This window comes from Schistocerca serialis, chromosome 2 (genome assembly GCF_023864345.2).
Source record: "Schistocerca serialis cubense isolate TAMUIC-IGC-003099 chromosome 2, iqSchSeri2.2, whole genome shotgun sequence".
Lineage (NCBI taxonomy): Eukaryota > Metazoa > Arthropoda > Insecta > Orthoptera > Acrididae > Schistocerca > Schistocerca serialis.
The window spans coordinates 678147434-678165568 of NC_064639.1; the positions used below are offsets into that span (position 1 = coordinate 678147434).

Here is an 18135-nt window from a genome sequence, read left to right on the forward strand (position 1 = left end):
TTCAGTGGAAAGTTCGAGAAGGACACTATTTGTTACTGACAGTTTCTGTTTTATAAGAATGTGAATCAAATTTATTATAAATATCACTCAATGTATGCTCTGAATAGCCATTGCATTTGTAGAAGAATTTATTTAAATATTGTCATAGAACTAAAAGTTTATTTTTACATTATATGTCTAAAAGTTTAATTAACGCCTTCACACTTACTTTTTATTTTCAGTGCATCATGCCAACTTGGTATTTGTCTGTAGACTTCCAGTTACAAATACTAGGAGCTATTCTTATCTACATGAAATGGCGTTTACCAAAGAGGGGATGGGTAGTGACTGGAGTTGTACTGGTACTATCAGTTGTTATGAGTTTCTCAGTGCTTTGCCAGAAGCAAACAGATATGTTCTTCACATATACTAAAGAGTGAGTACTACACACAGATGTTCACATAATATTTTACAATAATGTATGTGTTTGTTTGTTAAAGTCTTCTATCGTCTACTGCTGTTCATTTAAAAGTCCCAAAAATGTAATCCATAACCTATGCAACCTTCTGTTTCCTATATTACAGCATTTAGTTTTCAGTGAAGACTTGCCACTGAGTTCTGTTTCAATTCTTCTTAAAAAGTATTGCAATTAGGACGATTTTTGGTTTTCCAGCAAATGCAGTCAGCCACCTACAGCAGTTGAGTCAAGGAGGGATCTCTCCAAACAATGACTGGAGGAATTGCAAAGACAATGCCAGAGCACTTCGCAGTCACTCCCAGAGTGGATTCATTAAGTGTCAATTCATTATTGACATCAACTTTTCTGGTGGTGGCCTTACAACAGGCTTTTCTATACAGACAGCACTTTGTAGGAATATTTTTGACATAAGTAGGGCATACAATACAACTTGAAGGCACAATATTTCAGGGCAGCTCCATGAATGAGATTTCAATGGCCACATCTGCTCTCTGCTTCTATTTATTCAGCCCTTCTTGTCACAATGCTTTTTTTGCAACTAAGATGGTGAAGTTTGGTCTGACAGTTTTGAAGGGGAGAAAAGCATCTGTCAACTAAATATTTTAACTGTTATCACCTTTACCCTAGACACAAATAATATAGGGTGTCCATTAAGTCCCACAATCATTTCAAAAAAGCATAATTTGGAAACTATTAGAGATAGAGAATAGTGATTAGTTGGAAAATGTTTAGCAGCTCTCATTTTTTTTCCTTTGTCCTTTGTTGTAGATTTATGTCTGAGTGCATCAAAATGGTGACAGACCAGGAGAAGGTTCAGTGAGTCATCTGGTGTGCAGAATCCATATCTGTTGCAATAGTACTGCAGAACTATCAACATTGGTGTGAGAGGGCACAACTGACAAGATGAAGCATATTGAGGTACTTTAAAAATTTTAGTGGGAAATGTTTACCTAGACATCTTTGAACTGTGTCTGCTACCACAGATCAATGAGCTGCCCCCATCCGTCATCTTCCAGCATGATGGCACAGCCTCACATTGGAGTTTCAACATGTGAAATGTGCTGTTGATACATTTCCCAAGAGTTGGATTGGTCACGATGGTCACAGTGCATAGCCCACATGCTCTCCCGATGTTATGACATTAGACAATTTTCCAGAGGTTATGTTAAGTATTATGTGTTCACAACACCAGTCAATGATATTGCTATGCCTCATGTACAACCAATAAAGCAATCAGAAAAAAAATTAAGACCTGTTAAGTATTTTACAACAAACTATAGTGTTCTATCTGCAGCAGTTTCCAAGTTGTAATTTTTTGAATTGATAATTGGACCTTATGGACACCCTGTGTAGCATCCACATTAAGGAGTCCTGCACATTGTTCCTTATTTGTGTGCTTACTTGGTAGTTCCTAGTTTCTCTTCCAACCCTCTAACATGAAGTCCTCCAGTTGTAACTCACAGTGACGAGGTGGACTGCAGGGATAGATTTTTAATCTTTTACAGGTAAGGATGGATGTGCTGATTTTAATAGTTCTTCCCTTGCAAATGAGGGACACTATAGTACATTTAAATATTGCCACAAATTGTGCTGCATGCAAAGTGGAGTTACAGTTAGCATTACTAGCTGGTGCACTTCAAATCCAAACACCAAATAGTCTCTATTACTTATATTTATCATTTCTGGCAGGTTCTCAAAATTTCTTATGTTTGCAATGGTTGTATATTCTGGAACATTCGCAGTCTGTATAAACAGCAGCACTCTTTATAGTTCTGTTTCTGGCTGTGTTTTGCTGTTTCTAATACACATGCATTGAGTGCTAAGTGTTGTACTTTGTTGATGATCGTGATTCTGGATTTGGGCTCAGTAGTGATTATAATATGATATTCTCTGGTTGAGACATTAGGTACTTCAGAGGAGGGGGGGAGAAGGTCTACAGATTATGCTTATCCATTATGGATGTTTTAGAACCCATGACTGTTAACTCAATGTAAGTAAGTTACATAAAACTGCAACTAGTCACTTTTTTGAATAATTATGTTTTATTCCATTGACCGAAATATTAAAAAAAGGCACTAGTTGCAGTTTCGTGTAACTTATTTACAAAAAATCTACATCACCAAAGCTCTAATTAGGCAATGTAAAAACTATCACTTACATGAACAGGAACCAGAATACTACACACTTACAGATACAGTTTCAGAATGCCTTGACAAGAAAAAATTACCCATTGGCATATTCTGTGACCTGACTAAGGCTTTTGACTGCATTGATCACAGAATACTTTTACGAAAAGCAGCCCAATATGGAATCTGTGGACAAATGGGAAACTGACTCAGATCATTTCTAGAAGACAGAGAACAAAAAATAGTAGTAGGTGTTAACAGTATACAAGTAGGAGAGGTAGAGTCTGACTGGGGAACAGTACATCATGGAGTCCAACAAGGGTCAGTCCTTGGTCCCCTCCTATTTATTACATATATTAATGACCTACCCCTGTCCTCAAACAGTGCTAGCTATATCACAATGTTTGCAGATGACACAGGTATAGTGACAGCCAGCAAAACCTCCACTGATGTAGAGTTAAATGCAAGTTTCTAGCATTAAACCTCAGTAAAACAAATTACATGCAGTTCCAATCCAGTTACATAAGCCCAGAAGAGATTAACATTGCACACGAGAGCCAACAGCTACAGAGCATTCAGTGCACAAAGTTCCTAGGCTCAACTGGGAATTCCACAGACAGCAAACACTAAAAAAGCTTAGCTCAGCAACATTTGCCATCCGAATAATCTCCAAAATTGGAGACATCAACATATCAAAGTCTGCATATTTTGGATACTTTCATTCAGTGATGTGCTATGGAATAATCTTTTGGGGCAAATCACCACTTTCAAAAAAAATTTTTGTAAGCCAGAAAAAAGTAGTCTGAATTATATGTATGTTCCTCCAAGAACCTCATATCGCAATCTTTTTAAACAGTTAGGTATATTAACCATTATGTCACAATATCTCTCTCACTCATGGCTTTCACATTTCTCAATTCCTCTGAATATGGAACAAATGAGGCATACCATCATTATAACACAAGACGGAAAGGTGATATACTCTGTGAATGGAAAATGTCTCCGGTACAAAAAGGAGTAAAGTACACAAGTACAAAAATCTTTAACGCACTCCCGAGTAATATAAAGTGTCTAAAAGAAAAGAAAATGCTATTAAAAAAAAGCTAAAGGAATTCCTAATGGAAAATTTTTTCTAATCTTTAGATGAATTCTTCAGCAGAGATAAATAATTTGAGCAGTAATTCAGATTATTTCCTTTGTCATTGTATCTGCATTATTTTTATCACTATTGTATTGTTTATCATATCTATTATATTATTGTATTGTACCAGTTTTGAATCATTCATCTACCATGTGTAATATACCAGTATGTATTGTATTGTATGATATCTATATTGTATCTGCTTTGACATATTCCACATCCATGCATAATCACGCCATACTGGATCTATGGAATATGTATCTCAAATAAATAAAATACATGAAAATAAATATTGGTACATCATTCTGAGATCTGTATATTCAGAAGACTAATGGATTCCAAAACAGCAGTAAGTCAGCTGCACATCAAACATACATCAGTGTGTTCTAGAGACATTGGTCAGGAACTGACAAAATGACTGAAAGTATTTGTCTGAGCCAGAAAATACAGCAGGTATAAAGAGATTGGCAAATGTGTGCTATTATTTGGCCATACAGACCAGCAGTGGCTCAAGAAAATTCCAGGTAGAGCCCACATTTGATGGTAATCAGCAGCAAGTCTCTTTAGCAGAAGACATATTAAACAACAGGGCCCAGCATCATGAGGGAATGGTACAGTCTTACATACAGAATGTTTCGGCCCTGTATCACAATGTGAATCTGAATATGACAGAGGCTTACAAAATCTCACATTTGATGAAAAGGTCCAAAGAAGACCTGATCTAATTTATTGCACAACATAACATTATTTGGAAGTCACAGAAATGAAACAGTTGTACGTAGAAGTATACAAGTTAATGTGACATTATTGTAGATGCAATATAAAGTAAGGCAGAGTGGCTATATGCACAAAAAGTGGGGTAAAGCCCCAGTCCTTAGATCTAAATGAGTATTGCACTGAGATCTCTTCAAGTGCTATACTACAGTAATAGGCACAGAAACATAAGAGTGTGGCTGTGTTAATACACAGACCCCAACACCAAATATTGTAAATTTCATTATGCAGTTTGGGAGGACACTAGTGAGACTTAATAGAAATAACTATGAAGTAACTGTATGTGGAGATTTCAATATTTATCTCACTTCAGACAGTACTGGACAAAAATATGAGGAAACACTGTGAGAATGTGTGCTTGAATATTAATGCAGATACTAGCCAAGCCTGCAATTTGTGCTTTTGTATTTGACCATGAACAACACCTGTGCAATGTCCTCAATATGTTCTAAGAATCAGTTGTGGTCAGCACAGTGTTCTGTTTTCTTGTAAGTGCATTATGTCAGAGCTAAGTGAATTTGAATGTGGGCAAATTGATGGTGCTCATAAGAAGGGTGCTTCCATAACCAAAGGAGCAAAAGTGTTTGGTGTTCCAAGAGACACAATATCAAAGATTTACATTGGATACAGAGAAAGTGGAAAAATATCATCTACTAAGCCATAATGTGGATGAAAATGTGAATTGACTGACTGTGGTAGACTGAAGAGGATTGTAATGAAAAATAAGATGACAGTTGGAAAAGTCATTGCAGAACTGAATATTGCACTTGCAAATCCTGTCAGCATCAACACAACATCAAGAAAGCTAGTAAGCAGAGAACTATACGGAAAGCTGGAATTCCAAAACCAATCACCAGTGATGCAAATGCCTGTAACAGGAAAATGTGGTTCCAAAGCCATAAAACCTAAAGTGAGGAGCAATGGAGGAAATTAATTCAGACAAATGAGCCTTGATTCACATTGTTTCCAACTTCTGGTTGAGTTTAAGTTCCAAGACTGAAACATAATGGGGATTCGGCAATTATTTGGGCAGCCATATCATGGTATTCCACGGCCCACATGGTACAATGGTGATGCAGTGTTCCAAGACGAAAGGGGCCATGTTCACACAGCTCACATTGTCCAGGACTGGTTTTGTGAGCATGATGATGAATTGTTGCATCTCTCCTGGGTGACACAGTCACCAAATCTTAGTATTATTGAGGCTTTGTGGTCTGCTTTGGAGAGAAGGATACATGATCGCTATCCACCTCCATCATCCTAACATGAACTTACCGCTATTTTGCAGGCGGAATGGTATGAGGTTCCTTGAAAACTGCCCACCACTTGTGTTCATTCTGAGATGACTGGATGCTCTTTTTCATGCCAATGGTTTTTCTACATGGTAATGTGTTGTGTTTTTGGTGTTTTCATATTTTTGTCCATCCTCTGTACATTTATAAATGTTCAGCATTGGTTTTAATCCCACAGTAACATTTTTGTAATGGACAGAAGGACTTATTCTAAAAGTAAATATCTTTAATAATTTAGTTCTAAAACAAAACTGACTTTCACGTAAAGAAATAAAATTCAGCCCATAATAAAACAGTTGCCTGATCATGATCATCCAAGGCATCAGTAAAGCTCTCTATCAATCACCATTTAGCAATAAAGTAAAAAGATAATTTTTCACAAACTAACAAATTTGACTTGCTGATTTAATGGCGCCTAGAAATCTTACACTGTATTTTCACAAAGATACAGAGGTGATGACAAGAAAATAATTTTTTTCATAAAGATGGGACATTTCCAATGACAAACAAGTTTAGTATTTACAACAATAAAGTATCACTTACCACAAGCAGCTAATAAATGAAAGTAGACATCAAAATCCTGCAGACATGTTGCGCCAAAACTCACAGTAGTTATGAAATGTACAAATGATAAAGCCCAGAGTGGTTACATTAATATATAAAAATACTGGAAGCTTGTCAACATTTTGCAATTGCTAAGTATGTAGGGGCAGGAGCATGTACAGGAACTTTGGCTCAAGCGTAAAAGAGCAATTGACCATGCGCTGGATAGAAGGATAGAAATGTACTCAGTAGAACAGTTCATAATGAAAGGGAACCTCCATGGTATACAGTCACTGTAAAGAAACTTCTAAAGAAACAGAGATTAATGTATAAAAGGTGAAAAACAAAGTGTAAGGCTGTAGATAGGGAGATGCTGAATGAAACAAATTTGACTCTCAACAGAGCAATGCATGATGCCCTCAATGACTACCATATCAGAATATTATCAAATGATATTTCACAAAATCCAAAGAAATTCTGGTTATATGTAAAGACTGTTAGTGGCACCAAAGTTAATGTCCAGTCCCTAGTGAATAAGATGGAACTGAAACTGAGGGTAGCAAAGAACATGCTGAAATGCTTAACTTCATTTTCAAATGTTCCTTTTCAAAGGAAAACCCAGGAGAATTGCCCCAATTTAATCCCCATACCACTGAAAAGATGAATAAAATATGTATTAGTGTCAATGTCCATTATAATTATCCGGGCTGTTATGCCATGGTCGGTTGATGAATTCTGTGTCGATTCCCAACGTTTCGTCTCCGACTGCGGGAGACATCTTCAAGGGGATCCGTAGCTTGATGGAAGGTCCAACACACCCACTGGCTCGCTACTGGCTCTCCTCACAGAATTCATCAACCGACCACGGCATAACAGCTCGGATAATTATAATGGACATGATATTTCCAGCCGTGAAAGTCTACATTTTAGTATTAGTGTCAATGAAGTCAAGAAACAGCTGAAGTCGCTAAAAATTTAACAAAGCTCCAGAGCCTGATGGAATCCCTGTCTGATTCTATAATGAATTTGCAACTGAGTTAGCCTTTCTTTTAACTATGATCTATCACACATCCCTTGAGAAAAAACTTTGCCCAGCTCTAGGAACAAAGCACAGGTAACACCCTCCTTTGAGAAGGGTAATAGAAGTGATTCACAAAACTACTGTCTAATATCCTTGACATAGCTTTTTTTAGAATTTGAGAACACATTCTGAGCTCAAACATAATAAGGTATCTTGAACAAAATGACCTCATCAATATATATATATATATATATATATATATATAAGTCTTTCCGCTCCCGGGATTGGAATGACTCCTTACCCTCTCCCTTAAAACCCACATCCTTTCGTCTTTCCCTCTCCTTCCCTCTTTCCTGATGAGGCAACAGTTTGTTGCGAAAGCTTGAATTTTGTGTGTATGTTTGTGTTTGTTTGTGTGTCTGTCGACCTGCCAGCACTTTCATTTGGTAAGTCACATCATCTTTGTTTTTAGATATATATTTCCTACGTGGAATGTTTCCCTCTATTATAACTCTATATATATATATATATATATATATATATATATATATATATATATATATATATATATATATATATATATATATATATATATATATATATATATATATATATATAATGGAAGGAAACATTCCACGTGGGAAAAATTATATATAAAAACAAAGATGAGGTGACTTACCGAACAAAAGCGCTGGCAGGTCGATAGACACACAAACAAACACAAACATACACACAAAATTCAAGCTTTCGCAACAAACTGTTGCCTCATCAGGAAAGAGGGAAGGAGAGGGGAAGACGAAAGGAAGTGTGTTTTAAGGGAAAGGGTAAGGAGTCATTCCAATCCCGGGAGTGGAAAGACTTACCTTAAGGGGAAAAAAGGACAGGTATACACTCGTACACACGCACATATCCATCCACACATACAGACACAAGCAGACGTCTTTAAATATGTCTGCTTGTGTCTGTATGTGTGGATGGATATGTGCGTGTGTACGAGTGTATACCTGTCCTTTTTTCCCCTTAAGGTAAGTCTTTCCACTCCCGGGATTGGAATGACTCCTTACCCTTTCCCTTAAAACACACTTCCTTTCGTCTTCCCCTCTCCTTCCCTCTTTCCTGATGAGGCAACAGTTTGTTGCGAAAGCTTGAATTTTGTGTGTATGTTTGTGTGTCTATCGACCTGCCAGCGCTTTTGTTCGGTAAGTCACCTCATCTTATATATGTATATATATATATATATATATATATATATATATATATATATATATATATATATATATATATATATATATATATATATATATATATATATCAGACATATATATATATATATAGCAGACATATTTGTCTTTAAATATGTCTGCTTGTGTCTGTATATATATATATATCAGACATATATATATATATATATAGCAGACATATTTGTCTTTAAATATGTCTGCTTGTGTCTGTATATATGTGGATGGATATGTGTGTGTTTGCGAGTGTAGGAGTGTATACCCGTCCTTTTTTCCCCCTAAGGTAAGTCTTTCCGCTCCCGGGATTGGAATGACTCCTTACCCTCTCCCTTAAAACCCACATCCTTTCGTCTTTCCCTCTCCTTCCCTCTTTCCTGATGAGGCAACAGTTTGTTGCGAAAGCTTGAATTTTGTGTGTATGTTTGTGTTTGTTTGTGTGTCTGTCGACCTGCCAGCACTTTCATTTGGTAAGTCACATCATCTTTGTTTATATATATATATATATATATATATATATATATATATATATATATATATATATATATATAAAATCCTAAGACTATTAACATCAATGAATCACTGTTGGAATCAGCAGACTCTCACAAATGCTGGAGCATAATACTTTGTAGTGCTATGAAATGGAATGATCACATAGGCTCAGTTATGGATAAAGCAGGTGACAGACTTTGGTTTATTGCTAGAATACTGGGAAGTGAAATCAGTCTACAAAGGAAATAGCTTACAAATCACTCATGTGACTGGTTCTAGAATATTGCTCAAGTGCATGGGGCCAATACCAAATAGGACTAACAGGGGTTATTGAACATATACAGAAATGGGCAGCACAAATGGTCACAGGTTTGTTTGATCTGTGGGAGAGTGTCACAGAGATGCTGAAGAAATTGAACTGGAAGACTCTTGAAGATAAACTATTCAGAGAAAGTCTATTAACAAAGTTTCAAGAATTGGCTTTACATGAAGACTCCAGGGATATACGACAAACCCCTATCCATTGCTCACATAGGGATCATGGGGATGAGATTAGAATAATTACTGCATGCACAGAGGCATTCAAGCAGTCATTCTTCCCACATTCTATACATGAATGGAAAGGTAAGAAACCCTAATAACTAATAACTAATGACCTGATATATTAGTTGAAACTGACTACAGAAAATAAAATAAAACCACACATTTTCACAGACTGCATATTCTTTCTTGCAGGCACTTTCAATAGAAAATCTGTACATTATTGTTTAAAAAAAGGTATAGCCTCTGTCTATCTAAACATTAGTCTTTCCTTCTAATCCCATCCACTAAGTCTCCCCTGACCCACAGTTCTGGGTGACTTCCCTGAAATCTACTCCTTTTCGTAGACCTCTCCAGCCCTTTTCCTTCAGCCCTCTTCCTTCCCCTTCAACTCTTCTGCCTAAAGAAGGAGCCACTGGCTCCAAAAGCTTCCCTAAATATAACCTTCTTTTATGTGTGTGTTCTGCCATTGCTTGGTGAGTAGATTTTTTTATCTATTCAGTTACATTATAATATCAAAAATTGATTGCTTTCATTGTTATAAACATTAATAGAGTATCATGTAAAAGTCTGAAGTAAAACAGTCAAAAACTGTTCAAGATTTTTGCTAACCATTGTTGCCCTTTATGTATTATATATTTATGGTATATAGAACATATACACTGAAGTGCCAAAGATACTGGTATAGGCATGTGTATTCAAATACAGTGACACGTAAACAGGGAGAATAAGGTGCTGTGGTTGGCAATGCCTACATAAGACAACAAGTGTCTGATGCTATTATTAGATTGGTTATCGAGGTTTAAGTGCATCTGAACATGCTGTTATAGTTGACACTCGAAGGATGGGACACAGTATCTCTGAGATAGTGAAGAAGTGGGGATTTTCCCATATGGCAACTTCATGAGTGTACCATGAATAACAGGAATGTGGTAAAACATCAAATATCTGACATTGCTGTAGCCAGAGAAACATCCTGCAAGAACAGCACCAATGATGACTGAAGAGAATCATTCAGCATGACAGAAGTGCAACCCCCTCCGCAAATTATTGCAGATTTCAATGCTGGGCCATCAACAAGTGTCAGCATGTGAACCATTCAATGAAACATCATCAATTTGGGCTTTCAAAGCCAAAGGCCCATTTGTGAACCCTTGATGACTGCATGACACAAAGCCTTATGCCTCACATGGGCCCGTCAACACTGACATTGGACTGTTGATGACTGGAAACATGCGGTCTGCTCAGATGAGTCTCGTTTTCAATTATATTGAGCACATGCACAGATATGGAGACATCTCATAAATCCATGGCCCCTGCATGTCAACAGGGGACTGTTCAAGCTGGTGGTGGCTCTGTAATGGTGAGGGGTGCGTCCAGTTGGAGTGATATGCGACCCCTGATACGACTAGATGTGACTGACAGGTGATACATACTTAAGCATTCTGTCTGATCACCTGCATCCATTCATGTCCACTGTGCATTATGACAGAGTTGGGCAATTCGAGCAGGACAATGTGACACACCACACATCCAGAGTTGCTACAGAGTGGCTCCAGTAACATTCTTCTGAGTTTAAACACTTCTGCTGTCCACCAAACTCCCCAGACATGAATATTATTGAGCACATATCGGATGCCTTACAATGTGCTATTCAGAAGAGATCTCCACCCCTCATACTATTATGGTTTTATGGACAGCCCTGCAGGATTGATTGTGTCAGTTCCCTCTAGCACTACTTCAGAGAGTGGTTGAGTCCACGCCATGTCATGTTGCAGCACTTCTGTGTGCTTGCAGGTTCCCTACACGATATTAGGCAGGTGTACCATTTTCTTTGGCTCTTCAGCATATTTATATTATACAACAAATCTTTGTTCAGATGTTTACTGGAGCAATGCGTGAAAATTTGACCTAAATTAGTCAAGAGGTTTCGAGATTTTTGCTGACAGTCCCGCTTTTTATATGTCTATGTCAGTTCTAAAGATTATTGGAGTATCATGTAAAAACAGGAAATAAATTTGAAGTAAATCAGTCAAGAACTTTTCAAGATTCTTGCTAACAACGGTTCCCCTTAAATCTCAAGGGGTTCTGGACCAATTTATTTCCTGTTTTTACACAATATTCTAATAAACTTTAGAACTGACATTGAAGAGACAAAGAAACTGGTACACCTGCTTAATATCATGTAGGGCCCCTGCGAGCATGCAGAAGTGCCACAGCATGACATGGCATGGACTTAACTGATGTCTGATGTGGTGCTGGAGGGAATTCATGCCATGAATCTTGCTGGGCTGTCCATAAATCTGTAAGAGTATGAGGGGGTGGAGATCTCTTTTGAACAGCACATTGCGAGGCATCCCAGATATGCTCAATAATGTTCATGTCTGGAGAGTTTGGTGGCCAGCAGAAGTTTTTAAACTCAGAAGACAATTCGTGGAGCCACTCTGTAGCAACTCTGTACATGTGGAGTGTTGCACTGTCCTGCTGGAATTGCCCAAGTCTGTTGGCATGCACAATGGACATAAATGGATGCAGGTGATCAGACAGGATGCTTATGTACATGTCATCTGTCAGAGTTGTATCTAGACACATCAGTGGCTGCATATCACTCCAGTTGCGGAGCCTCCACCAGCCTGAATAGTCCCCTGCTGACATGCAAGGTCCTTGGATTGGTGAGGCTGTCTCCATACCCATACATGTTCATCTACTTGGTACAATTTGAAACGAGTCTCGTCTGACCAGGCAACATGTTTCGGTTCATCAACAGTTCGATGTTGATGGGCCCAGGTGAGGCATAAAGCCTTGTGTCATGCAGTCATCAAGGGTACATGAGTGGGCCTTTGGTTCCAAAAGCCCATATTGATAATGTTTTGCTGAATGGTTTGCACTCTGACACTTGTTGGTGGCCCAGCATTGCTATATGTAGCAATTTTTAGAATGGTTGCAATTCTGTCACACTGAATGATTCTCTTTGGTTGTTGCTGGTGCTGTCCTTGCAGGATCTTTTTCCAGGTGCAGCGATGTCGGTGATTTGATGTTTTACCAAATTCCTGATATTCATGATACACTCGTGAAATGGTCATCTGGGAAAATCCCCACTTTGTCACTACCTCAGAGATGCCGTGTCCCATCACTTGTGCACTGACTATAGCAGCACATTTGAACTCACTTAAATCTTGATAACCTGCCACTGTAGCAGCAGTAATTGATCTAACTGCACCAGACACTTGTTGTCTGATATAGACATTGCTGACCATAGTGCTGTATTCTACCTCTTTACATATCTCTGTGTTTGCATATGCGTGCCTATACCAGTTTCTTTGGTGCTTCAGTGTACAAAGTGGAACTGTTGTTAGCAGAAATCTCAAAACTTCTTGACTAACAAATTTAGTTAAAATTTTCACATGTTCCTCTAGCAAACATTCGAACAAACATTTGTTGTATATTTGTAAATATATGTTCAACATACCATAAATATACAGGGTGTACATAAAGTCTGGGAACACTTTCAATTATTTATTGCACAATAATTAAAAATTGTACAGATGTCATAATATTGCTTTTTGAAGAAAAACTGTGGAAGTTTTTGTACAAACATTTGACATGCAAACCACAAGTGATGTGGCAGGTGTCAATTTGGTAATCAAATTCTTGCCATACCTGTCCCAGCATTTCATCATCGAATGTGGCTGCCATTTCCCATATTCTCTCCTGGAGCCCTGCTACATCACGTGGTAGAGGTGGTACATACACCAGATTCTTTAATGTGTCCCCACAGAAAAAAGTCACAAAGAGTGAGAACTGGTGATCTGGGAGGCCATTTCATGAAACAGCTGTCCCCTTCTGTGGCACGGCTGATCCATTGGTGCAGCAGTCCTGTGTTCAGCTACTGATGAACTTCACAATGAAAATGGGTGGAGCCCTATCCTGCTGAAATATGAACAGAGAGTATGATTGCATTTGAGGCATCAGCCATTGCTGCAACATGTCCAAGTAGGAATATCCAGTGATAGTGCTCTTGGCGCAGAAGAATGGCTCTTACAGTTTTTGACATGACAAGGCACAAAAAAACATTTACCTTTGGGGAATCACACTCAAATTCAATGCATTCATGTGGATGCTTTGTACCCCAGATTCAACAATTGTGCCTGTTCACTTTCCCATTAGTGTGATAACTGGCTTCGTCGCTAAAAATTAAGCAATCAACAATGCCATCTCCATCTTCATTCAATTGTTGCAACTGCAAGCAAAACTCAAAATGCTTGTCTTTGTCATCATCATTGAGCTTCCACACTAGCTCCAATTTGAACGGTTTCATAGACAGCTTCTGTCGCAGGACTTTCCACACTGTCATTGGAGCCATTTCGAGTTCACGTGATGCATGTCGTACCAATTTCTTTGGACTCCTTATGAATGTCTCTCACAGGTGCTCCACATTCACTTCACTCACACTGGGATGTCCACTTCCATTTGCCAGGCACAAGCAACCCATCATAACGAATTTGTTATGCCAGTGGTAAATGGCCTTCTGGTTGCTTCTTACCATACTTGGTTCTAAAAATCTGTTGAACAGCTGTAGCACACTTGTTTTGTTGAACTCCAACACACAGAAAGCTCACTCCACACCTGAAGTCACTATGTTTGTGACTATCGCTGACTATTGGCAAATTACCAAACTACACTGTGGCGGTATACATGGGGGGTGGGAGGGGGTGGGGTGGGGGGTGGGGGGGGGGTGGGGGGGGGGGGGGGAAAGAAACCCTTTCAGAGTTTCTCTTCAGAATAACATATTTATGGTATATGTACAATGTTTGGTTCTTGTGCAATAAATAATTGAAATTGTTCCCAGACTTTATGTACACCCTGGATATGTAGTACATAAAGGGAATCATAGTTAGCAAAAATCTTGAAAAGTTCTTGACTGTTTTACTTCAGACTGTTATATGATTCTCTCTCTCTCTCTCTCTCTCTCACACACACACACACACATACCAAAAAAATATGTAGCCTACGTCCATCCAAACACTTTTTAGAGATTAGAGAATTGTGTAAAAATGTGAAGTAAATCAGTCAAGATCTTTTCGAAATTTTTGTTAACAATGTTTCTCCTTTATGTTTTAGGTATGTATTTATCTACTGCACATATTTAAAAACAATATGTATCCTATGTCTGTATAAATGTTTATTACCGCATCATGAAAAATTCGAAGTTAATTGTCCAAGTACCTTATGAGATTTTTTGGGAACAAGATAATTCAACAACTCGTTTCTACACACTAAGTATAGATAGGTAGATTTATTTATACATTATATGTATTTAAAAAATGTATATTCTATGTCTGTCTGAATTCTTATTAGAGCATTGCGTGGAAATGTTTAGTAAATTGGTCAAGAAGTTTTCAAGATTTTTTTGTAACAATTTCTCCTCCTAATATATTATATATATATTTATATATTATATATTGTAAAAATATACAGCCTATGTCTGTCCAAATGTTTATTAGAGTATCATGGGGAAATGTGAAGTAAACTTGTCAGGAACATTTTGAATCTTCTGCTAGCTATGTGTCTCCTTTATACCTGTATCAATGTTTATTAGAGTTTCATACAGAAGTATATATTTTATATTATATTAATACAATATTTAATATTAAATTTAAAAAAAAATTTACCCAGTGTCTGTCCAAACATTTATTAGGGTGTTGTATAAAAATCTAACATAAATCGGTCAAGAACATTTCAAGAATTTTTGTAACAACATTAAACTACAACTTGTCTTTATATAATAGTACAGATAATGATATGTGCTAATACATTCATAGGTGGTGATACATATTATTTCTTTATTATGTCTATGCATCGTATGGTAAAACAGCTGCACAAGTTATAGGACAACTAGAATATTATGCTTAGAACAAGATAAAAATAAAAAGAAATTGTATGAACTTATGACCAGTATAAAGCACATAGTGTTCTTAAGCTTTAAATTATAAAGGGGAGAGGATGGCATTATACAATTAATCCAAGTTTGCCTTCAGGTACTCATCAACAGAATAAAAAGTATGTTGCATTAGCATTTCCTTTAATTTTTCCCTAAATTGTATTTCAAATCCATAGAGGTTGACTATTGAAAAGTAGAATGCCCTTAATTATCACTGTGCTCAATTTGTGGCACACCTTGGTTTGTGTGTCATAATTGTGGATTTCTCCTTTTGTTGCAAGCAGATCAAGTTTTATTTACTTATTTGTTTACAAAACAGGCTGTATCTAGAATACAAATAGTGGATTCAGTACATTAAGTTACCTAAAAATAGTTTTTGTGACTGATATTCTGTTCATTATTTTTGTTATTCTTTTGGGCATTACCAAAATTTTTCTGTGAATAGTCCCCCAGTGTGTACACTTAGTGTCATAGTTTTTAGTGTGTTGTATCACATGATTTCTTGATGATTCTAAATGCTTAACAAAGACTGCTCAGTTTTTTTTTAACGGCTTCTCTATGTTGTGGTCCCATTGGAGTGAACTTCTAATCCACACTCCCAAAAATTCTGTCTCTGTTATGAGTTCAGTTTCCTTGCCATCAGTTTGTAAGGATGTAGTCAGTTTCACTATCCAATGAGAATTTGTAGGATGAGTGATGGGAAGAAGTTTATGAAGGGTAAATTCAAAATTCCCAGAGCAAAGCAAAGAATCCTACATCTACATCTACATCTACATCTACATCTATACTCTGCAAACCACCTTGAGGTGCCTGGCAGAGGGTATGTCACATAGCTGTATCTTGTTTAATATTCTACAAATTGCTAAATATATTGTACTATACACTTTGTAAAGTTGCCTATCTTCCTCAACAGGGTTCAAGTTACTTCACACCAAATTTCATGGATATTAGTTTAGTGGTTTAGTCATGAAAATGGAACAGGCAGAGTTACTTTTGCATTTATAATATTGGTATGGAAGTATGGATTGCCATAGATTAAACTTACTGAGGATTGTATAAGCATTGTATTCTAGCTGTTACCCACAGATGCACTCCATATTAGTAGAATGAAATGAAATGTGCATGTGGCTTTATTGTCCAGGAGAACCCAGTTTGAATGTTCCAGAGTTTGGGGCAAGTCCTTTTATTTGATGCTATTACACATTGATGATGATGATAATATGATGATGAGAATAATGTACACATCCACATATGAGCAGGAAAGAAAACTAACCCAGGTGGGAATTGAACCAAGGAACCTTAGATCATGAGACAACAATGCTAACTGCATGATCATGAGCTGTTACACACAAAGTTGAACACAAGAAAGAAGTTATGAGTAACGCATGATGTTCAGAGGCTAAAATGTGAGGGGATTGTGCCTCATATTAGTAAAGAAGTATAGATTAAACACATAGAGGATTGTATAAACATTGTATTCATTATGCTGAATCACATTATGTAGAACATATCAAACAACAAAAGCATTTTAACAAATATGACAGAGATCAAAAGTCAAAGAGTAAATAGCTTTTTCAAAGAGTAATTATTGTTCCATATTTCATGTTATGTTCTTCAAATCAATAAACATGTTGTACTACACACTTTCTAAAGTAGGCTATGTTCTTCAACATTCATGCTATATCCATATCAGATTTTATCAAGATCAGTTCAGCAGTTTAGTCATCTAAGTGTAAATGACAGAGTTACTTTCACATTTATAATGTTGGTATGGGTAGTAGGGATGTGAACACAGAGTTTGTGTGTGTGCGTGCATGTGTGTGTGTGTGTGTGTGTGTGTGTGTGTGTGTGTGTGTGTGTAGCATGTGTGGTGAATGATGCTGTGAAATTAATGAACAGCTAGTAGAAGAAAAAAAATCAGTCCAAGTTGCAACTTTTTACTTTTTATTCATTTCATGATTAGTTTCAGGCCAAGACACATTTTGAAATCATTGTAACATAGTCAAAAATGACATTTCCAAAGATATAAAAAATGTGCAATGAACATTTACAGTCGCATGTTTTAAACAGACAAGCCTATTATTTCGGAGGATGGGTGCTCTAATCCACATATGGTCATCCTGTTTTAAGTTTTCTGTGATTCCCCTAAATTACTTTAGGCAATCTTGGATGGTTGTTACTACATGACCATAACTAGTTAACTGTCTCCTCCTTGTCAAACTAGACCTACAAGAATGTAAATGGCTTTATATATGAATTATCTCTTTGTTCTTAATTGGTAATACTATGACAGGTTTCACTGTCTTGTAAAAGTGATCTACAGATGAAAAACAGCATCAACTAATGCTCTGTCTAGTGGTCTGTACCATCATCAGGGCCTCTGCTGGAAATTCTACATATTGCCTGTAAAATTACTTATATGAGCACCAATGTTCTTCATCTGTTTCTAATAAATGAATGCTTTTTTATTGACTGGAAAGGACAAAATTTGTGTGATATTACAAGATAATCAAGGTTTTATCTGTGAGAGGTAACTATTTGTTTTTTACTAATATTACTGTTCTTTGTATTTT

The 18135-nt window shown here is 37.0% G+C and overlaps 1 protein-coding gene across 1 annotated transcript in view; it reads left to right on the forward strand.

Moving 5' to 3' along the window:
• The first annotated feature begins 225 nt into the window (after nucleotides 1-225).
• Nucleotides 226-18135, forward strand: part of LOC126457781 (uncharacterized) — a 111994-nt gene continuing 94084 nt past the window's right edge. Inside the window, exon 1 of the mRNA XM_050094367.1 lies at nucleotides 226-415. Within this exon, the coding sequence (XP_049950324.1) occupies nucleotides 228-415 (188 nt within the window). The 5' untranslated portion in view covers nucleotides 226-227. The remainder of the gene's footprint in view (nucleotides 416-18135) is intronic.